Genomic DNA, 24,185 nt, shown 5'->3' on the forward strand with positions numbered 1-24,185 from the left:
GGGCCGACTGGACCCTGGGAGTGACCAGTGTGTGGCCTGGAAGGGACCGTGCCCAGCGCCTGCCCAGAGTGGGGACCATGGCCCCAGAGGCAGCAGGGAAGTTAGGTTTGTGACTAACAACCAGCTTCCCTGTTTGGTTTTCTCTTGACTGACTTCCTGCTCAATTTTCCTTTATTTATTTATTTTTATAAGTCGAAATGTCAAACTCTGATCAGATTAACATATTTGATTTTTTATTTAGAGCCACAGAGGCTTTATTAACATATGGATTTCTTGTATTACTTTGAAAACCGCTATATTTAGGCCTGATGTTCTATGGTTACACGCTAGGATCCCTTACATAATTTAAGCACGGGGTGTTTAAAACAAGAAGCCAGGAACAAGGTCTCATTATATTATCTGGATTAAAAATGATTTCTCACTGACATGGCAAAGTTTAAAAGTTCTAGCCACTGTCAAAGTGTAGGTGGGTGGATCGCCTAGGTCGGATCCGTGACTTCTGATTCAGATAAGTGATTTAATTTTCATCCCAGTGCTGCCTCTCCCAAGCTCAGGATTCTTCGTAGAAGACCAAAACAAATCCCGAAATAGGCCTCTGCAATATGTAGGAAATATTTCGACTTCGTATTCGGATAAAGAAGTAAATCATTGTGTTCATTAATGTACTTCTCCTTCTTTCTTTTCGGATTTACTTCCTGGCATAAGAGATCAGTTGCCTTAATGAGAATCTGTCAATTGAGCATAAGCCAGAGAGTCTACCCCAAGACCTTTAGGTGACTAAGTGGTCCTAGGGAAGGGCCACTGTTAAAGATGTGCAGATTGTGACCTGCACAACTCTGGGGACACCAAGCATGGAGAGCCTCTTTTGGAGTTCCTCTGTCAGTGGTCGCGGTATTGGGACAAGGCTCCCAGCTTTTACTCTGCCACTTAGCCTCTTCTTTCCCTATCAACCCCCCACCCAAATTTCGCTTCTTGGTCTCCAAATCAAAAGCTTGTCTTCCTCCCCTTCTCCCTTCTTTCTTCCTTCCCTCTTTTCATGTTGACTTGGGCACGTTTATTGAGGGTAGATATGATTGGATCCCTCCTTTCTTTCATGGCTCCCCCCCCCTCACTGATACACACATGCCCTATATGTGACAGAGCCTATAGAATTTGGTGAAGCACAACCACACACCAAATACCCAGAATGTTCTGGAGACCTCTCTGTGAGGTTGCATAAGCGGAGGGAAACTAAGCTGTGCAGTATAGGAGAAGCCATGCGGATTCCAAAAGTGCTTTATCATAAAATTGGTTTTTGTTTAACTATTTTTAGGAGATAGTTATAGTCACAGCCAGATGTAGATGGTCTCAGCAAGAGCAGGCCATTTTGAGCAGCGAACACACCAAAATAGGGAAAGAGTTGTATTTTAAAAGGTACAAAACCTATTTTTTTTCTGAATTAAAAATTAAATGGGAGACAGTCATAGAAGACTGGACACTGCAGAAAACTCCATGGTAAACCAGAGAGCTAGCATTAGAAATACTCCCAAGCAGTGCAAAGTAAGAAAGGGATAAAGAGGATGGAAAAAAGAGCAGGATTGGAGGGAAGGAGGGAACTAAAGAAAGGGAACTAAAGAAATAATCAAAGATAATTGTTTAAGAGAAATCCTTTTCTAAGCTAAAAAAAAAAAAGTGTCTGGAAATTGAGAGAATTCACTCTGTTTCAAGCAAAATACATGAGAAGAGATCACTAAATACCCCTTGGTAAAAATTTAAAGGTCATATATAAGGAAAGAATCTCATAAAGAACATCAAAGCAAAACATAAGCAAAGCTTAAAAAACACCACCACCACCAGAACCAATGACCTAAAACGCAAAAAGATAGGGCCTCAGGTAACAGAATGAACAGACAATGGAAAAAATCTTCAGTGCTTTGAGAGTAAATAAATTGGGCACTGGTTGTTTGTTGTACATGGCGACAATAGAAATGTTTTTAAACCTTCAAGAAAATGAAACATAGTTTTACTCAAAGCAAATTGCTTTGAGTAAAAAAAAATTAACTCAAAGTAATACATTACTTTAATACCTTACCCGAGAACATGAAGAAAAAATCAAAATTCAGAACTCAAGGAGGACATCTTATCTTAACAAATTGGAACAGCACTGGACCCTAAAACAAGTTTCACACACACACACACACACACACACACACACGATTATATATCCCAATTCCAAGGTAAAATGTTATTTCAAGAGGTGAATGATACTGTTACAGAAATTTGAAAGGATGATGATATCGATTATGCCACAGACAAAATAGCCAAGTCTCAGCAAGAGAGTGGGGAAACGAAGGGCTGAATTCCTCACATTCCATCTTGAGAGTAAAATCTTGTATTTCATCCTTATCTTTGAAACTTAGGTAGATCTAAGTTTAAAATATTTTAGGGCAATTTCAACTTCACCAAGATAGAATGGTAGAATCTACTCATCATTTCACGATGTGTATGTATATGAAGTCATCATGTTGTACACCTTGAATACATACAGTTTTGTTTGTTAATTTACCTCAATAAAGCTGGGAGAAAAAAGGAATTCTGGGGAGTGGGACTAGAGATTGGGGCAGTGAGGAGATTCATTATAGAACTTCTTATACTTTTTGAATTTGTACCATGACACATTCATCTTCTGATGGTAAAACCTATTTTTAAGGAAAAAAATACAGACAAGCATAGTGTTCCTTTTTAGAAAAAAAAATTTGCAGAACTGAAGAGCAAAGTTAGTATGGTCTTTATTGCAAAAGACAAGTAGCAACCGAAGTTAATAGTAATGATATGTGAAAAACTGAAACTACAAAACAAGATGACAGGGAAAATAAGTCCTAGGAGGAGTCTTGACCATCCGTGTAAACTCCCTGATCACCCTTGAAACCGTTATGACATTTCCACCTGCCCAAGGTTGGCATATGATCACACCTCTTTTTTACTTTCCCATTTAATTTCTTGAGGTCTCATGGGCCATGTTACCAGGAATTCCTCTTGAGGAATGAGCAGTATATTCCCCCTGAGACCTCTTCTCTATCCCTTCCCCCTTGGTTGTCCAGGAACCCCAGGAGGGTTACTTTGTCCAAGGAGGATTAGACCACTGTCAAACACCACGGCTGTGGCTCCTTGCTGTCACAAGGCTGGTGTGGGAGACTGTTCTGCCAGGCTGATGGATGCCATTTAGCCAGGCAGAAAGTCAAAGGTTCAGTTTTGCTTCTATTTTAAGTTGGGAGAGACATGATCGGGTCTATAAAGCCAAAGGGAAAGGACCAATAGGGGCCAAGAAAGCGAAGACACAGATGACAAACTGGACAATTGATGGATCCATCAGTGGGCAGCTAAGGATGAAGAAGCAGTTAAGGACGGGTCAAGACTTAGGTATGACTTTTGCCATTTCCTCCAATGGATGTTTCAGACTTACTCACTTTTAAGCTCTTAACTTCACCATTTCCCTCCCACTCATGGTAGAAAACCTCATCTCCAGGTTAACAGAGGATGTAGAGGTCCCTCCCGAGGTACAGACCTCCCCCATGTCCCTGCATCCACAACTTGCCATTCTTCCTTTCTCATCTCAGTAGAAAAGGTGTCCCCACTGCTGTCCAAAGCTAGCTTCCATGATGGCCTTGTCTCAACAAGGGACCTGGAACCCATCCTTGGCTCCATCCTCTTGCCCCATTCCCTCTGCCCCAGCAGCCCTCACTGGTATGCTTACCCTCACGTTGCTTTCTAAGTGTTCTAACTTCCAACTCTCTGTTCGTATTGCTCTCTTGCTCAATTCTCAGGAGACTCCCTTCACTTGCAGAAGAAAACCCAGATGCCCTAACATGGCTCCTCATGTGCCTTTCACGATTGGACCCCACCTGCCAACTCTCTAACTTATCTCTTGTTTCACTTCCCTACGTTCTAGTTATCCTAAGAATCCTGGCCATCCGGGTTCAAATTTTGGTTTCACCACTTATGAGCTGTGTGCCCTTGGGCAATTTGCTAAAGCTCTCTGGATCTTAGTTCCTCATCTGTAAAATGAGGATAATCAGGGGCATCTGGGTGGCTCATCAATTAAGCATCTGCCTTCGGCTCAGGTCATGATCTCAGGGTCCTGGGATGGAGCCCCAAGTAGGGCTCCCTGAATCTGCTTCTTCCTCTCCCTCTGCCCCTCCCCCCCACTTTTGCTCTCTCAAATGAATAAATAAATAAATCATCTTAAAAAAAATGGGGATAATCAAAGTTCCTGCTTAAAGGGCTGCTGTGGGAGAGATGAGTTCCTGCTTATGAAGTAGTTGGATTAATGAACACCTTCATGCATGAACATGAATATAAAGTTAACCACCTTACCCAATCTGACAACACAGTTCAGTAGAACCATCTGAACACTAGCACTAAGCCCTTGGTAAATGTGAGCTCCTGTTATTGATACTTTTTACAGCTCCTCAGATGTACCATCCTCTTGTTCTCCTTGAATCTTTAAGGATACCGTTCTTTCTCCCATTCCTCCAACCTCCTTCACCTCCTTGCCCTACCTCTCCGACTGGTAAATTGTCATTCATCTTCAGGCTCTGCTCCATTACCACCTCTGTTATGAAGCCTTCCTGATTTCCCCCTACATGTATATACATGCCAGACTGGATGTGGGGGTACTCTCTCTAAGCTTCTAGACATATCTTTATTGCAGCCCCCCCTTTTTTTTTTTACTTTGTTAACTTGGTTTTCCTTTTGGTTGGTGGCGAACTCTTGGGTGCAGTCATTGAGGGCTAGGGATCGAATCTAGTCCATTCCTCTCTTATTCTCTATCAGTTGATGTTGCCCAGCCTGGAGTAAGTACTCAGTTAGTACTTATTAATCAAGTGAATGAATGAATCCATAGATAAGGACATGTTCACACAGAACACAATAGAAGATAGACAGTTTCTTAGCAAATAAGAGATGGTCAAGTTTATTAGTAATCAAATCATTGTTAATTAAAATGAGACATCATTTTTACCTGTGAGATTAGGGAACACTTTTAAAAATGATAATATCTATTCTCGTGGACTCTCTCTCATTGCTGGTAGGAGGGTAAAAGCAACTTAACGCCGTGCATCAAGATTTTTAAAAATGTCCTTTTTTTTTTTTTGCCTACCTGATTGAACTTCTGGGACACTATCCAAAGGAAATTATTTTATATTATTTACATATTTATTTATATTTTTAAAGAAAAAAATTTATTTTAGAGGTCAACTAAAAAATGTATGAGGAGGATACATAGTTTTTCAAAATTATTTTGTGTGTAAGCAAGCACCCCCCCAAAAAAAGATCACTGCTTCTGTCTTTCAATATTGCTCTGGTGCCCATTCCGTACCCTATTCCACAAGTCAGCCAGTCTCTTCCTTCCTCTGTGGTCAAAGGAAATCATTTTAAATACAGATAAATGTTTACACATGAAGATGTTCATTATGACATTACTTGTATAAAAATTTGAGAAAAGTCCCCAAAATATCCAATAAAAGGATGGTTTAGCATTTTTGTTTCAGAAGAATATGTGCTAACAGGAAATGTGTTAGTTAAATGAAAAAAAGCAGGCCATAAAATATGTTCACAGATATTAAGAAAATGAAAAGGCAATTAAATACCCATGCATAGAAAAGAGACTGCAGTATACCAAAATGTTTAATTACTTGGTTATGTTTGGGCAGTGGGAATGTGTATGGCTTTTTTTCTTGCTTTTATTATTAACCAAATTCTCTATATTTAGACATGTGTTCCTTTTATAATGGAGTACAGCCAATAATTCTATATTTTAGGGTGTGTGTTCAGGAAGAATTAGGACTGATTATATTTTATTTGATATGTCTTTGATATTAGTAAGTCTTGAATTACTAAATTGATTATAAACACCTGGAGGGCACAGACCTAGTCTTGTTGAGCCCATTGTTTGATCAGTAAATACCTGTGGGCTTATATGGGGCGGCCTTCCAAGTAAGGTCCTTGCCCCCCCACCCCCCACCCCATTGTCCCAGGGCCCAGGATGGCCTCTGAAACATCTGGCAATCAGTGAGAAAGAGTTAAAAACAAAAAGCCAAACAAGTGAGGTTGGCTTGAAGACAAACATAGGATGCGTGTTAGCCAAAAGGAAGGTGCTAGAAAATGAATAGCTTTGCTTATAAATGAAATGAATATTCATGCCTTTCTGCCCACACTGTAAGTTAATCAACATCATCCACACTTTTCATTTGCCTCTACCAAAAAATCTTGACATACTTTAAAAAACAAAAAAAACCCAAAAAACACTATTGTCCTAGCCTCTTTAAATGTTAATTGAATAGTATTGTACCAACTTGTAGAAGAATGATAGAGGAGTGGCTTTTAAGGGTTTCTCAAATTGCACCTCTATGAGGAATACTGTTAATAATACACAGCAATTGCTTTTAACTACATGAGAATATCTCATTTTTTGTTTGGCTACACTTAAACAGCCCCAGAATCGAGTGCACCTAGACATACTGGATTTCAAACTAAATAAATCAAAATTACCATGTACATTCCACTACATGTCAAAACAGGAAAAGCGATAGTATTTGATGTGAAATGAAGATTAGAACAGCAATACAGAGAAAGTCTACGGCCATACCACCCTGAACGCGCCCGATCTCGTCTGATCTCGGAAGCTAAGCAGGGTCGGGCCTGGTTAGTACTTGGATGGGAGAGCAATACAGAGAAAACTAGAAGCCTGCTTACAGTTAGAATAAGAAAACAGGGTCAGTGATTTTCAATGCAGATGTACTTCTCTTGGAGAAAACATATCAAAAAATCGATTTACAACGTAGATGAATTTGGCAGTAATTATGATACCGTCAAAAGATTCTTTAGTTTCCAGAGGACTTATTTCAGAGTCCACTGTGCTTGCTTGTCATTAAGAACTTGACAGGAATCAGAGGAATTTAAACCTAAGGTGTTAGATGCCATTGCCAATTAAAAAAATGACTAAAAGGAGGATAGAGAGTCTTTATATTAACAGAGAATAAAAGGGGGAAGCTAATTTGATTTCTAAGAATTAAGCATTTGTGCAGCTTCTCAAATATATACATTATCTAAAGAAAGGCACACCTGGAGCTTATTTACTTTATCACTTCAGACTTAATCCTGAATATGACTAATTAAAGCATACCATGTTCCTTTTATATTCTGCAGATAAATTCTGTGACTTTATTTTTTTTTAAAGATTTTATTTATTTATTTGACAGAGAGAGACACACAGAGAGAGGGAACACAAACAGGGGGAGTGGGAGAGGGTGAAGCAGGCTTCCCGCCGAGCAGGGAGCCCGATGCGGGATTCCATCCCAGGACCCTGGGATCCTGACCTGAGCCGAAGGCAGACGCTTAACGACTGAGCCACCCAGGCGCCCCAAATTCTGTGACTTTAGTCATCAGAAACATTTCACATTTTTCTAAGATAAACTTGCTTAAGAGAAGTAACTCTTTCAGTTTAATACAACTTGAAACTATCTCCATTGTGGGATGATGAGAGTAATACAAACTGTTACCATTTATTGGGCATTCATGGTTCCAGGCACTAATGCTAAATGTTTTTTATACCTTGTTAACTTAACCCTCAGTTTTCATTTATTCATCCAACTACTTATTATAGAGCACTTACCATGTTCCAGGGGCTGTTTAAAGTGTTGGGGATTCAGCAGTGAACAAAATAGCCCTGTCCTCTGTGGAGCTTATGTTCTAGTTGGGGGACAAAGACGATATACAGAATAAGAAAGTAAATGGTATACCACGTTGGCGTATGATGAATGCTACTGAGGAAAAGAAAGCAGAGAAGGGGTTAGGGAATGCCAGACTTGTGGAGGGAGGGGTCACATTTTTTTAAAAAAATGGTCAGAGAAGGCCTCATGGAGAAAATGACACCCAAGCAGATGTGAAGATGCCCTACAGGAGGTGAAGGACCAAACTGTGTAACTGTCTTGGGGAAGAACCTTCTAGGTAGAGGGAGCAGCAAGTGTGGAGATCCTAAAGCTGGAATGTACCTGGCTTGTTTGAGGAAAAGCACGAGTGCAGTATGGCAGGTACAGAGGGAAAGAGGGGAAGAGGCCCAAGAGATCGAAAGGGGGACATCCCGTCAGACATCACATCATGAGACTTTTGGGTTCTACTTCAGGAGAGATGGCAGGCGCTCAGAGGGTTTGAAAGAGAGGCATGACGTGACCAACAAAACAAATGGTCTTGTCCAGTTTCACAGGTAAGGAACAGAGCTTCGGAGAAGTTAAGTAATTTACCAAAGTTCCTATTTGTTAGTGAATTAGTGGGGCTGGCATTTTAATCCGGGTCTATGTAATTCAAAAGCTCATACTTTTTCCACTAAACCACATCGCCTCCCAATTGCAAAGAGGTTTACAACCCAGCCTGGAGTAGGTGATTTTCTTAGTCTGGGGTTGACCTCGTGTTTCCCTTTTCTTTGGAGTTCTTTGGCTTCTCTGGCAAGGCCACCATGTCACACAACTCCAAGGGACACCATTCATACCATAAGTACATAAATATACTCCCTGGAGTACTGTCCATCTGGGCAGTGTCCAGATGAAGTGGCCCATATATCATGACCTTGTTCTTCAGTGAGAACATAAATAGCCTGGTAGCAAAATCCGTTTGGTCAGACATTTGTCCTGGCCCCACTTTGATGCATCTTGCCATCTCTCCTTCCTCTGACACATACTCTACGAGCTGTCTCTACCACCCTCTACTCACTGTCTGGCAACGCACTGGTCCAACAGTATGGTAGGCTGGGATATCAATGATGGAAAGGCAGGGTTTTCTGCTCTGCATGGGCAGCTTAGGCCCCCAATTTATAGAAAACCTGAGGGAGTGTAGGATGTGAGCAGGTATGCCTGGCTTCTGATTAGTAAATTGTTATCAGAATTGCTACTTGGTTTAACTTAGGCTCAACCAGATTTTCCTGTAAGCCTTAGAGCCCAAAGCTTCAATTCTTGAGCCCTTGTTTACGTTGAAGCTAATTTTTTTTAGTTGTTAGGAAAGTTCTTGCTTAGACTTTACCGATTTAATGTGTAAGAAAATACCCTGAGATTCAGAGCTTTAAAATGAAATTTTTATTCATTGTTACTTGAGTGGGTGACTTTAATGGAATTATATCTTGTAAAACTGCTTAGCATTTCATGTTTCAGAATTCTGCCTGCTTACTTCAATACCCTAGAGCAGTTTGGCGCTCTCTCTCTCTCTCTCTTTTTTTTTTTTTGACTCTTAACGACTTTAATTACAAAAACTGAGAGAAAATCATGGCAGCATCCCTTAAAAGATTGACTAAATAATACTGTGATGATCCATATAAAATATTATTGCCAGGAACATAGTACAATGTTGAGTAAAGGCAAAGATGATTGCCATTTTGAGTTTTTACAATTAGCGCTAGTAATCACAGAACACCAGATCAATACCATGAAAGTTCCTTTTTAAAATGAATTTTCATTTCCCTTAAATGAAGGGATGGGAAGCACCAAGAGCAGACTTTGCTCTCAGATCATATTTCAGCTTCACTCCGAAGGTTTAAGTGAGGAAGGGCTATGGTGATGGAAGTTGGATCTTTGTTTTCGTGGCAGCTGCTAGCAAAACAGAATATGCAGACAGCCGTTTGGTGGGTCCTCAGTAGGTTAACTATAGAATTCCTAAGTGACCCAGCAGTTTTACTCCTGGGTAGATATACCCCCAAAATCGAAAACAGGCATTCAAACTAAAACTTGAACATGAATGTTCACAGTAGCTCTAGTCACAAGAGCACAAAGGTGGAAACAACCCAAATGTGCATCGATGCATGAATGGATACACAAAATGTGGTACATTCATACAATGGTATATTATTCAGCCCCAAAAAGGAATGAAGTACTGATACATGCTACAACATGGATGTGAACATGAAAACATTAGGCCAAGCAGGAAAAGCCAGACACGAAAGACAATACTCCATGATTCCATTTCTACGAAATATCCAGAACTGGCCAGTCCGCAGAGATGGAAAACAGATTAGTTGTTGCCAGGTGGGGAGAGGGCAGGGAGGAAGGAAGAAAGCAGAGTGACTAGCTTCTTCAAGGTGATGAAAATGTTTTGGAAGAGACAGACGTGGTGGTTGCCCAACGTTGTGAATGTGCTAAATGCCACCAGTGGTGCATTGTATGTTCTGGGTGTTTTACCACAATCCAAAAAAAGGCAGGGTGAGAAGACCCTCATTCTTGGTGAAGCCCATTCAAGTTTGACTGGGTGGGTTGAATCCTAAAGAAGGGGCATGTGGCAAAGACAAGGCAAAGTAATGGCGGCCACTTGAGCTCTGCAGGACAAGTCTTGCCCTTCCTGGTTGGGATCCCCAGTCCTGGGACCCTGCCTCAGGTGGGGACAATGGGCACATCGGCCACATCAGCATCCGCTCCAGGGCCCCTGGCATCTAGCATTACCAGGGGCAGTTGTAAGTCTGGGGCAGCTTGTTTGAAACCCTCATGTAAAGACTTTGGAACCGGTGGGATACTGAGTTGTTTAAAACCCAAGCCTGCAGAGATCCAGCCGATAGAAATTTTAAGTGCAGTGAGACCAGGACAATTTCAGGTTATCCAATGAAAAGGAAAATAAACTTTTATGATCTGGGAGTGCTAGAATAAGTTTAGTTAAAGGTACATGGAAAGTTTCTAGTTACTGCTGCACACGTTCTTTTCCCTTGTCCTTGGGAGTGTGCCACTTGTCTTTCTTTTCACACTGTTTCTACCCTCAAAAGGAAAAAACTTCCAAATGGGTTTTTTTTTTATGATGATGAAAGTAATATTTGTTTATTACAAAAGTTCAGAAAAAGCAGAAGCTCTCTCATATATACATGTGTGTCTATGTAAAGAAATCTCAGCTATCGGGGATGATGTTGTAGATGTTTTGGCGTATATTCTTCATCTTTTTTGTAAAGTTTGTATTTAAATTCCAGTTAGTTGGGTGCCTGGGTGGCTCAGTCGGTTAAGCGGCTGCCTTCGGCTCAGGTCATGATCTCAGGGTCCTGGCATCGAGTGTCGCATCGGGCTCCCTGAGCTCATTGGGGAGCTTGCTTCTCCCTCTCCCTCTGCCCCTCCCACCTGCTCTCTCTTGCTTGCTCGCTCTTGCTCTCTCTCAAGTAAATAAATAAAATCTTTTTAAAAATTCCAGTTAGTTAACATACAGTATCATATTAGTTTCAGGTGTACAATAGTGTGATTCAACACTTCTGTACATCACCCACTGCTCATCACGACAAGTGCCCTCCTTAATCCCCGTCCCTGGTTTCACCCATGAATATATAGGTACTAGTATTTTCAGTTTCACTGGGATCATACATTTATCCATATAGCATGGGCATCTTTCATACCAGTAAATACCAATCAATAACCTTTTCATAGTTGCATAGCATTCCATTTTATGCACATGTCATGACTGATTATTCCATGACCAGTATTCTAAACGAGCCTGGGGCTTTCCTTGAAGTGGTTCCTCTGTGGTCTCATAGTCCTCTCTCATGGTTGGTGACTCAGGGTTTCTGAAATGATTTTCTCTTCCTTGTTTCTCCTGATCAATGGTAGTCCTCAAAGCAGAGGTCATGGACAGTAAAGGGAGTAGAGGTCTATAAACAGTCAGCTCTTTTAAAACCCACAGTCTTTAGGCAACTTTCCCTCATTGAGCCCCACTCCATCCACTCATTCTGTCTTCTGTGTCCTAACAGAAGAGAGGACAGAAGAGTAGGCAAGGCCATGAGCTTTGGAGCCAGACTACAGGGGTTCTTAGTCTGGCTTTCGGCATGTTGGGTGTATTCAGTGCCTCCGTTTCTCATCTATAAAATGGGAATAATAATAGTTCCTATCAGGGCACCTGGGTGGCTCAGTCGGTTAAGTGTCTGCCTTCTGCTCAGGTCATGATCCCAGGGTCCTGGGATCGAGCCTCGCGTCGGGCTCCCTGCTCAGCAGGGAGTCCGCTTCTCCCTCTGCTGTTCCCCCTGCTTGCGCTCTCTCTCAAATAAATAAAATCTTTAAAAAAAGTAATAGTCTTTATCCTCTAGGCCAGTTGAGATGAACCATGCCAGAAGTCCCTGGCAGCACAGGACCTGGCACCGAGCTTGTACTCCATGAATGGCAAGGGTTATTATTATTATTACTTAATTCATTCAAGCAGCCCTCCTAGTTTATGGCATTGAGAGCTCATCTGTGTGTGCTGGGATGGCTGTAATAGTTTATAGACTCTGAAAAGCTCAGGTGCCAAAGTGACTATGCAGTGTTTTCCACACAGTGAGTCCCCAGCTAATATTGTTGATTGATTGTCTGACCCAAACCGACCTGATGCAATTGTGGGGTCCTCTTGGTTGAATTTGGTCTTCATTTCCCAATTAAAAAATAAATAAATAAATAAAAGCAAAACAAAACAAAAAACCCAGAAACCCTGAGAAGTGGATATAGGTGAAATGCAGTTTCTTCAGGTGGGTCAACATCATAGCTGTGGGCTTTCCTACACTCTAAGGAAATTCTTGACTAGGAAAGCTCAGAGATCTTCGATGATGGTGATAATGACAAGAAATACATAAAAGAACTAAAAGCCATTATTCCAAAATATCAGTCTGTAGCCAAAGAGCAAATAAAATCTCGTCTTCCATCACTTAGTTGGGATTCTTGGGAAATAATTGTTCTCAGTAAGTAGATTTTCTAGATGGTGGAAGCTTATTCATGTAACCACTGTAGCAGTTGGCATTTTAACTATTTTGCTGTACTTCTTTCTTATACATGCTGCATGGTTTATCACTTTGATGTAGAGAATACATTGAAAACAATCCTGCCAATTTGTTAGGCTTTGAGGCCTCTTCATTAATATGTCATTGCTGTCATTTGTTTTTCTAGCTCTGCCACATAATTTTAATGCCATTTGCCTTCGGAAGACTCAGACACTGTTCCTCTACAAAGCTCTTCACTTTTTCCTCTCTTCTCTCACTTTTTTCTCACCGGCAGGGTATTTCAGTCTTAGTTTTTACTGCGGCAGTGTTCCTAATTGCTTTCTCCAACTCGAAAAGGCTTTTCGAACGTGCTGATTTATAAATTTTATACCCTGGGAAGCCAGAACCCCAAGTCTGTTACTATTCTGTGTAAAGTAAGATTAATAGGCATTGAATGAAATCATGTATTTGGTGACAGGTTTTTTTTTTTTTGACCATTCAAGGACTTTGAAAGATTTACTTTCTGGTTGCAGGCTGTTACCTGGTAGAAGTTTGACTCTGGGCAAGATGCCATTTTATTTAGAAACTATAGTGCTTAATGGTTTTCCCTTCTAGCCCTGGTGTCTTCTTGCTGCTCATAAGTGAAGTAGCAATTAAATTGAAAAATAGTCATCTGTCCTCTGTGCAGTTGATAAAAGTTTTATAAAATGGAATTTGGATTTTTTTAAAAGATTTTATTTATTCATTTGAGACAGAGAGATAGAGACAGAGCATGAGCAGGGGGAGAGGCAGAGGGAGATGGCAAAGTAGACTCCCTGCTGAGCCGGGAACCTGACACAGGGTTCGATCCCAGGACCTGGAGATCAAGACCAGAGCTGAAGGCAGATGCTTAACCATCTGAGCCACGCAAGCACCCCGGAATTTAGATATTTTTAATAGAAAGAGAGTAAAATATTCTTAGATGTAATTTCATGAGTAATTTCTCATTTTCTTTACAGAGACATAATAATGAGTCTAACTGTTGGGAAACTCACAGACCATGAAGTTATAACCCTTGCACGTCACTACCAGGTGCCCGAGGACACGAGTCCTGATATGAATGTCCTAATTGCACAGGCCCATGAACAGCTCAAGAAGAACACTTTTGAGAATTTTGAAAGACTCACTGCTACTTGTGTATACCAAGATCGAGAAAAGTAAGCTTTTATTTTATCGATTTTAGTAAATCATTTAAGTTTTTGCGGCCCTAAGTAATGAAGGAGTTTATACTTTATCCAACAGGGCAAAAAGAACATTGAGATGTCCCATCATACTTCACTATATAGCAAATGTACTTTAAATCATTTTTGGAAAGTATTTGGGTACCAATATTTCGTAGCGATGGTGAACTTTGTTTGTTGATGGAATAGGGAAGGTCCTTGTATCTTCAAAAAAATAAGGATGTCCCTTTCCATTTCCTTTTAATTGGTTTCTAGAGGCTTTCAACTGAAACATAGTAAATCCAGATGTTAGAAGGTTTAATTCTGATATGTCTTCTTACATTATTTTAGTGATAACTGGGATTTATAAATGTGTCTTTTCTAATACAGAAAACAGGAAATTTACAAGTAAACTTTTTATAGAATTTCTTTGAAATTATTTCTTCTTGAAAATAACGAAGCTCAGCATAATCAATTTCTAGTATATATGCCATGTTTCTATTGCACTTTATTAAGTCTTTTGTATAAATTGGAGCCCCATCTTAATACGTTTTGGTGTTCATCTTACCCACAGACCTGATATTGTAGGGGGGAAATATTCACCAGGAGTTAGAAAATCTTAGTCCTAACTCTAGCCTCTAATTTTGTTACTACGTATCACTGACATTTCTTTGCCCCATGACCCCTCCCATCATCCCCAGACCTGAAGTTTGTACCCAAGTGGCCGGCTGCATACCCTAAATATCTTTAAAGGTCCTATAGTTTATCTTAATGAGGAACATGATTTTTTTTTCCTAATCCATAATACATTGTTGTTGAGTTTTTGTAAAGATGGTATTTTTCCTTGAATCTTTAAGCTTTCCTGAGCCTCCAGAGGCCGTATGGCCTGAGCTTTGCATGACCCTGGCCCTGCCTTCCACCCTGGTGGTACCCCTTGCCCAGGGTGAGAAGTGTGACCCTCCTTCACTAAAGGAATACCTCCTGGGAATGATGGGGCTGCTTGATCAGACAGCTCTGAGGTTCTCCCAGATCTGACAAGCTTTAATTCTAGACAAACATTCTCTCATCATCTTATAAACTCACTGTGAATAAAGCAGCTCACTTTCCTTCCTATTGGTTCTGATTTTGCCTGGTGCCTGGAAGAACACTGGCTGAATGAGAACACTGGATGAGCATTTCTGTGTCCCTGGCAGGCTGGGGAAAATGGCTGTTGAGCCGCTCTGGAGAAACCATCTGACAAAATCAAGGTGAATGTTAAAGCCCCAGCTGGGGCTTCAAGGTTACAAGGTTTGGGTCCAAGGAAAAGACTAGAAAAACACCCTCGAGTCATACAATACTTGTGTTGGAGGCTCTAGATGCCTGTCAAATTAAGAGATGTTTTCAAATATCAGAACCGGTTTTGACTAGTGGTCAAGAATGCAGATCGATTACTTGGAGCAACACTCGTGGCTGAGCTGTAATATATTGTACTATCACCAACCAAGAGTCTGAATCTTGATGGAAAGGCCTTTGGAAGGACAGAATCTGGTAACTTCTGAAATGGAAAGAGTCGGTGAAATGCAATATGACTGTTTTTCCTTACTGTGAATTCCAATACCAATTTTCATACTCATTTCCATGTGCAGATTTTTAGGACGCATCTGTATTTTCTGTCCTATAGCATGTAATTATTACTCGAGAGACATAAAATATATAAAGACCTGTTTGCTTTGTTTTAATGCAGAAAAAAAGTATTACCCAGCAAAGACATCAGAAGGCTGTGCAAGTCCTCCAGGTTACCTTTGACCGATGATCTTCTGGGATCCATACTGTCTGGGTAAGCAAGAGCTCCACCCTTCATGGGGTTTTTCCTTCATATTTTTGTTTGGGGGGACTATTCCTGGTTGTGCATCAACCTTTAATTATCCTTGATTTACCCTTGACTGCTTCAATTATATTATTGATGACACACCTCCATTTAAGTGTTACAAAAGGAAAAGTTGGGCATGACTTTGAATGTTAGCCTATTATGAATTGCTATTTTATCGTTTTAATGTTAAGACACACACACATAGGTATACACAGGTTCCTGGGACAAAACGAAGATGTCTTAACTTCACTGGTTATGAGGGTATTAGATCTAAAATTCAGGGCAGATTTTTCAAAGCAGTAGTCCTGCTGGCTAAAGACATGCAGGAAGAGGGCCTAGTGTTGTTAGCACAGGGCTCTGTCCTACTCGAGCACCAGACGTCAAGTGTGAAGATTATGATGTTGCAAAACGAAAGCACAGTGAACTGCTTTCTAAAACACCTGGCTCTCCTGTTGAACGTTTACTTTTGACTTCCTGGCACCACCCTCGTAGTTACGCAGACTCTGGTCATCTTTTAAGTGTCCTATGGCATTATCCCCAGCCCCACCTCTGACTCACTTATCTTGGTAATTCTGACATTTTGGATTATGTTCTAGACATTGTTGTCATTGCTCTGAAGACCTCACCTCACTTGCTTTGTGAGAACAACTTCGTGAGTTACAACTATTAGCCTCTTACCTTATCTGAGGATGCTGAGGTTTAGAGAGATGAGGTGTTTTGCTCAAAGTCACACAGTGTTCTAAGAAGAGCTGTGACTTAATCCCTGAACCTTTCAAATGTACATCCCCTCCTTCTAACGATTTTTGAATTACTGTCTACAAATAGCCAGTAGATAAGAATGTCTTGACAATCCTACCTCCTTCCTATTCCTGGCCATCCCCACTGTCTTCCCACTTTCCTCTCCATTCCCACTATCTTCACTCTAGTTATGACCCACATTTCTTCTTGACTATTACAGGGCCTCCATGTTGGTCTTTCTTCCACCAGTCTCTAACTGTTTAAATCCGTCTTTACATACAGCAGGTTAATACCCTCCATGAACAAAAATGTCATAGTGCTGCTCTTCCACTCACAAACTTTCTGTAAATCTCTTTGCTCCTTAAGGGAAGACCAAAATCATGAGTTTTGAATGCCATCTCCCCCTTCTCCATTGGGAGGCTTAGGGTTGTCAGTTGGAGCAATTATTCTCAAGCAGGGGCTGGAGTGGGGTGTCCTAATCTGAGACCAAAGGAACAGATAAAACTAAATGCCATGCAGGAGAACTAGGGTCTTGAAGCATCAGAAGGGGACTCGGGAGGGCCAGATGTGTGCATCGGATTGACCTCAGGTTATTTTCTGGACTATCCGCTCAACTTGCTTTTATTTACTGGCATCAGTGTGAAGGATAAGTAGGTCATCCTGGTGTAAAGGACTTGAGATGAAATAGGCCTAGGACTCCGGTTTCTTCAGTCGTCACATTCCCAAAGCCACATGGGCTATTTATTTATTTATTTAGCAAGCATGAGCAGGGGGAGGGGCAGAGGGAGAGAGAGAGAGAGAATCTTAAGCAGGCTTCAGGCCCAGCGCAGAGCCTGATGCAGGGCTCAATCTCACGACCTTGAGATTATGACATGAGCTGAAATCAAGTCAGATGCTTAACCGACTGAGCCACCCAGGTGCTCCTCCACATGGGCTATTTAACATTTCACATATATACCTCCTGCTTCCCACTTTTTTTTTTTTTTTTTTTTGCCTTTTCTCTTGCTGTTTCTTCAGTAGAAAATAGTTTCCAGTTTTCTTCACCTGCTGAAAGCTTGCTCTTCTTCTAAGACCCATTTCAGGTAGCACCCTATCTATGAAGCCCTCTTAGATTTGCTTGGCTGGCAGGGATTATCTCCTCCAAAGGGTTCTTACAACCCTGTGTTTCTTTTTGTCTCTTACCTTGTAATGAAGATTCGTGACCTGATATTCGATCCATTCAGATGTAGAGACCTACTTTCAACCTGTTTGATTTACCACCTATAAACAACCAGTGGGTTGTCAAATCTTCTCAGTTTCACCCCTGACTTGTCTCTTATATTCTTTGAATCCACTTGCAAGCTGTGTGATTTTGTGCAAGATTTTTTTTTAAAAGATTTATTTGAGAGCGAGAGAGAGAGAGCATGCACACAAGCAGGAGGGGCAGAGGGAGAGGAAGAGAAAATCTCAGGCAGGCTCCCTGCTGAACACAGAGCCTGATGCAGGGCTCGATCCCATGACCCTGAGATCATGACCTGAGCTGAAACCAAGAGTCAGACGCTTAACTGACTCAGCCACCCAGGTGCCCCTTGTGCAAGATTTTTGACCTGCCCAAACCTCAGACTCCTTACCTCTGAAATGACATAATACCTACTTCCTGGCAGTTCTGAGGGTGACTTGAGATAACATATATAAAGTACTCAGTGCAGCACCTGGTACTAAGTGGTGATTGGGGCCTAGGAGAGAAGTTGAAGTCAGGGACCATAGACCACACACTCTGACTTAGAAATGAACTGGAAGAAACTTGTGTCCTATGGAGAGGAAGCCTTGTTTTCAAACAGTTGGATCTGAAAGCGTTTCACACATTAAGCTGTCTCCAGTCAGGAAGCTGCGGATATTTATTAGATTATCTCTTACTGCCCCAGAGATGTGTTGTCCTGGAAAGTCCAGGGATGTGGGAGCCTGGCCTCTGGAGGACCTAGATATTTCTTCTCTAACACCGAGGTCACCAAGTCATCATCCTCTCCTTTTCTCAGCAGACTGTTTTGTCTTCGCCTTTACGATTTGACATGAAAGGCAGAAAGACTGTTCTGCGACTCGCTTCGAAGACATCCCAGGCTCCGCGCGCATCCGCCTCCAAGCCCAGCTTAGCTTTGTGGAGGTCATCCCTCTGAGTTGCTAAGCAGACTGTGTTAGTCTAACTCTGCCTCTAATTGTGCAGTGACCCTGCTCCTCACTGAGGGGAAACTTCAGACTAGTCAGATTAGAAAATGTCTCATTCCCAGTCCCCTCTCCCTCCAATCTGCCCTGCCACGATTTGGGTCACATGCTTGGTGTTTTGCATCATCTCCACAGATTCCTTTCAAAGACGGCCCTAATTCCTAATGGACCCATCAGCCTGCAGCTTACATTTATGTTCTGCATTCTTATTGTTCCCCACAGACTCCACAGGGCTTTCCAGAGCCTTGACCAGACTCTCTTTCTGCACAGCCCTCCTGTGGCATGTTAAGCCAGAGCCCCTCTGACGTCTGCCGTCTCCTGTGAGAGGCAGGCCCGGAGTCCGTTGTCTCGGGTCCGTGCGCGCTCTGCCCAGGGCCGGGGTTACCTGCCACGGGATGCAGTGGGACAGCTATGGAGCAGCCGGAGAGCCCCGCTGCGTGAATTGAAATCGGGAGACGGGAAACAATATGGCTAAAGAGTGGGCCGGTTCCTTTCATGCCGTGATTGTTACCCACGTGTTTTTCCTAGCCCCGCATCTCACTCTGAAGCGTTCCCTCTACTGCATTCCCATTTTTCTTGTGATTCAGTTAGGGCTTTTCCTTATTAGCACAACTCAAGCTGGGAGCAGGCCTTCAAAACCTTTTCACATCCGGTCACCTGAGCCCCCCACCAGTTTGCGCTGTGGTAGCTGGTATGAACTCACCATACTTACCAGTCCAATTCATTTCGCTAATGCACAGAGCATCAGACTTAAATGTTCTAAGTAGTCGTAGTAATGGGTAATACATTAAAGGTCGGACTGACACTCCATATTGACATAGTGCCAAGGGCCCTAGGATATTTTGTAAATCCTTGAACATATTAAAAGGTACATTCTAGTTGAGGGTAGGCATGATTCCTTGCTTTATAAGTGCAGACACTGAAGTGTAAAAAGGCTCTGTCACTGAGGGAGCATGCTGCAGGCCAAGATGGTCCTCTAACGGAATGAGAACTTCCTACATTGTCCTTATCTGGGCTCCTGGGAATCGGGGCTATGTCTCATTCATCTTTGCAGCCGCAGAGACTTGTCCTGTGCTAGTACCCTGGGGGGCAGGGGAGCGAGGAGAAAAACACGGGCTGGACATCCACCAGACCTGCCTCCGAGCTCTGTCAACCCTACTGCCTCCCACCCATGTGATCCTTGTAAATGGACTTAAACCCTCCGAGCCCTCACTTTGGATTTTTAATGTTTGTTTCCTCCGTATCAATAAGCAAGAAATTCTGCTTCTCAAACCATTAGGAAGTGGAGAGGATTCTGAGGTCATTCCATTCCGTGTTCCGTGTGGGACTGGGGAGTAAAGAGGTAGCCTCCTTCCCTAATTGTGGCCTTATGAATCAACACTTGGAACAACTGGAAATCCAAGCGCAACTCTTTCCCCAGCAGCTCTGCCCCAAGCTGGCCTTTTACAGCTGGCTTTGGGCTCCATGGAATGCCTTAGAACTGGCCTCCCGAGAGAGCTGGTGCCTCCTCCAGAAATATCAGTTAAAATGGAAAAAGTTTACAGGGCTTTCAAATCATCTCATTACACTCTCCCCAGCCTTGCCCCCTGCCCCCCTCCTCCCAGAGGCATGGTTTGGACTCCGGTGATTTCACCCAACAATACCTGGCAGTGGGGCCGAGGGATAAGGGTCAGGCCATGTGGCCGCTACTGTTGTGGTGTTTGGTGCCCTGGGAAGTCTGCAGAGAGAAGCCCCACCTCCCAGATGCTTCCTATGTTTTCAAACATAAGGTGATTTGTAGTTTTTAAGAAATTAAAAAAAAAAAAATTCCAAACCCATGTGGACCAGCAGAGCATCGACCCTGTGTATGATCTGGGTTTGGCTGCTGTGACCTACCTCACCAAGAAGATGTGTGCTGGAATGAGAATTGGAATTTAGAGGCCCGGCTGTCCAGAGATAACCAGAGCTACTCCTTCACAACTTGAGCCTTGCCACCTGGTCAGCTCTGAGTTCTTATGACCAACCGATGCAGTGGCACAGAGCTCTACTTTTCAACTGGCCGGTCTTTAAGAATCTGACCACGTGTTCAAGTGTGCGTCCCTGGGTTTGCTGGGTAATGCACTGAAACCAAACCCAACCATGTGAGTCAAAAATGTGTCTTCGCAGGGGCGCCTGGGTGGCTCAGCCGGTTAAGCATCTGACTCTTTGATTTCTGCTCAGGCCAGGATCTCAGGATTGTGAGATGGAGCCCCAAGTCAGGCTTCATGCTGGGCGTGGAGACTGCTTAAAATTCTCTCTCTCCCTCTGCCCCTCCCCCCCTCCCGCCTCTCTCTCTCTCTCTCTCTCTCTCTCTCTCTCTCTCTCTCGCTAAAAAAAAAAAAAATGTGTCTTCACTGCACTCCCTCCCTTCCAGCCCTGGTCCCACAGCCCAGCCCATTCCCCTATGTTACGAGACAGCCTTTGCAGCAGAGGGGGAAGCCACCTTACTCTTCAACCAAATACAGCTACCGCCACACCGTTTACCCCCACAGATGGGGCGAGTAAAGCAGATCAGCTTTATTCCCTGTGGCAAGGAGATAGATGGCTTCTGTAGTTTTCGAGCCATTCATCATTTTTGGGAGGGGGAGCCCAAGTACCCGTCAAATGACACATTTGCCTCATTTCTAAGAACTCCCACCTAGCAAGGCATTGAGAAGCTTGCTTGGGGGTCGTGATTTTCTAAAGAGGAACCAGAGACATTGCTTTCCCTCCCTCTTCCTCCGCAAACATGTCCCTTACTTTGTGTAGGGAAGGAAATGGTGGCTTGCCCAAGTATCAAAGGGAAAGAAGAATTTATGGAGGTTTTAGGAAAACACTTTAGCACTGTGAGCTGGGACTTTAAAGTAAGGAGGCTGACTTTTTAACAAGCAGAGAAACACTTAAAAGCCAGAATTAGTGCTGCCCTTTAGGGCAGTCACCCTGGAAGAGAGTGCACTGGTTTCAACAATGTCACCATAGAAAGTTCTTCTTTGGAATTGCCTTCACAGCCTTTTCAAGAGAATTTCCTCCAGAGTGGCAAATCTTCATCCTTTGACCATGGATCAGAGTCTTAGCAAGAGCCAGATGTCATTTGGAGAGGAGCAAAGTAGGAGAATCAGGAGGCTAACATTTTTGATCAGGAGCACAGCATGACCCCGAAGCAAGGAGCTACATTTTCTATATGATTCAGAGGCCATGGTCTCTAAAGATCTCATCCAATCTCTTGGTCTGGTGGCTTTCAATACTATCTATATGTGGTCTGGGGGAGGAAACTGTGTGCAGAACTCTGGAGCAGGGAGGAAGACTGGAGACTTAATTCCTCCCCAGCGTGATCCCAACTAGTGACGCACCCTCCTTTCCAAGCCTGACTTGTACGAGTGTACTGCCCTGAAAAGCGTGTTTCAAGGTTTCTCATCTGCTTTTTATGCTTTGTAAATTTATATTTATGTCAAACTGATACATGCTCATGGTAAAAAATACTCAAATAATTCTAAAAAGTTTCTTCCAACAAGAGTAGTTTCCAGCCGCATCCTTCCCCACTTCCCAGACCCATTCACAAGAAGCAGCCTCTCTCAGCCCTTCTCACTATCTCCATCAACATTTAAGTAGCACACACATACTGCTATTTCTGTTTCTCATTTTTAGATACTACTACTAACTTCCTATTATGATGCTTGAGAATTTAACATACCCCTGATTCCCATTATTGTTCTTTCTGGATGCTCTTAGGAGCTTCTCTTTGTTCCTGGTGTTCTGGAAGTTCCTGATAGGGCCTTGTGTGTCTGTGTGTGTGGCCATTTAACACTTTATTTATTTTTTTTTTAAAGATTTTATTTATTTGACAGAGAGAGACACAGCGAGAGAGGGAACACAAGCAGGGGGAGTGGGAGAGGGAGAAGCAGGCTCCCCGCCAAGCAGGGAGCCCGATGCAGGGCTCGATCCCAGGACCCTGGGACCATGACCTGAGCCGAAGGCAGACGCTTAATGACTGAGCTGCCCAGGCACCCCCATTTAACACTTTATCGGCCCTTCTGGTCTGGGGACTCTGTCCTTTGGTTCTAGGAAACTTTCCATTAATTTTTAGTAATTTCCTCCCCTTCATTTGCATTTTTTTCTTGTGAGAACTCCTGTCATTAAGATTTTGGATGTCCCAGACTTGGATCTCTTCTTTCCCCAATTTTCTGTTTGTTATTATGATAGACTTACTAAAGGATTTCCTCAAAGTGATATTCTACCTCTTCTACTGGGTCTATTTACCACTATCAGATTTGTTTTATTCCAAGAGCACATTTGAGTCTGAATGATCCTTTTTGGTAGTCTTCTGTTCTTTTTTCATGGATATACTATATCACTCTTATCTCACCTCTTTCCTTCTGCAGCCTGAATTGTAGTTGTTTTTCTGATTCCTTTTTTTTTTTTTTTTCCTGTTGCTGTTTTGGCTTCTGTCTTTCCTATTGGAAGATTTGGGGGGTGGATCTTGTTGATTGGTGGGTTTCGCTGCACAAGTCCGTCTTGTAGCCCTCATTTTCATGAGGTGATCCCCAGAAGCTGGAATCTGGAGGTCTTTCTGGGACCATTCAGAGGATCAAGAGAAGAATCCTACCTTCTCCTGCTGCAATAGGAGGGATGGTGGAATGAGGGAAAGGAGGTTCATTAAAGCATGGCTATTGGTGTTCTAGAAATGGGAAAGGGGAAGGAAAGGGGCTGAGAGGCTCAAGTTCAGTGTGTAATGCTCTCCTCTGCCCTCCATTATGCTTCAGCCCCCCATTCCCCCCCAGACTGAAGCTCTTTTAGTTGGATTTCTCTGGAAGAGGACAGTATAGAGAAAGATACTTGGGGCTCCAGCTGCCCTTGCTTTCTTCAGGCTTTGAAACAGCCCTTGTTTTCCGTCCCACACCATGTCCCTGCCTCTATTGGCACCTGGAGTCGGCATTTGCTGAGCATCTCGGGAGTTTTGTGGGCTACACGGGCTAATCTCTAAGTGGCCCCTGCCTCCGGACATTTAGAGTTTAGCTTCCCTTCCTCAGTTCTGCCAAGTCAGTTACAAGTCCTCTGTCGTCTTTCCATCATGCAAAAGATCTTGAAGATTCTTGTCCACTGTTGTCTTTTCTCTAGTGATCATTGTCATTGTGAGTTATTACTTATTTTTATTCCTTTATTGTCATTTTGGTGAGCTTTTGGTGGGAAAGGGAGATAAATATATTTTGTGATCAATCCATCACTATTAACTGCAACCCTGTCCACTTCCCAAGAGCAAAAAATTCTTCCAAGAAGCATTGGCTAGTTTTATCCCTATTAATTGAAAGATTCTTTGTTCTTTTCTCCCTTGCTCCTTTTGCCAGGATTTCCATATCCATTGAGATCCTCCAAGACAGAACCGAAAATAAAAACTTGGAGTATTATACCACATTAGCTCAACTCTTCCCTGAAGCTTGACTCTGGGTCTTTGGAAAGATCAAATCTTTCAAACATTTTCCCTCAGAAAAAAATTTTT

The 24,185-nt window shown here is 42.5% G+C and overlaps 1 protein-coding gene across 10 annotated transcripts in view; it reads left to right on the forward strand.

Moving 5' to 3' along the window:
• The window catches only part of EFHC2 (EF-hand domain containing 2), a 211,608-nt gene that overhangs the window by 166,646 nt on the left and 20,777 nt on the right, over window positions 1-24,185 (forward strand). For all 10 annotated transcript variants that reach the window (XM_078063906.1, XM_078063910.1, XM_078063914.1 and 7 more), the window contains 2 exons: window positions 13,708-13,905; window positions 15,632-15,724. In XM_078063906.1, the coding sequence (XP_077920032.1) occupies window positions 13,708-13,905; window positions 15,632-15,724 (291 nt within the window). The remainder of the gene's footprint in view (window positions 1-13,707; window positions 13,906-15,631; window positions 15,725-24,185) is intronic.

This window comes from Halichoerus grypus, chromosome X, assembly GCF_964656455.1.
Source record: "Halichoerus grypus chromosome X, mHalGry1.hap1.1, whole genome shotgun sequence".
Taxonomy (NCBI): domain Eukaryota; kingdom Metazoa; phylum Chordata; class Mammalia; order Carnivora; family Phocidae; genus Halichoerus; species Halichoerus grypus.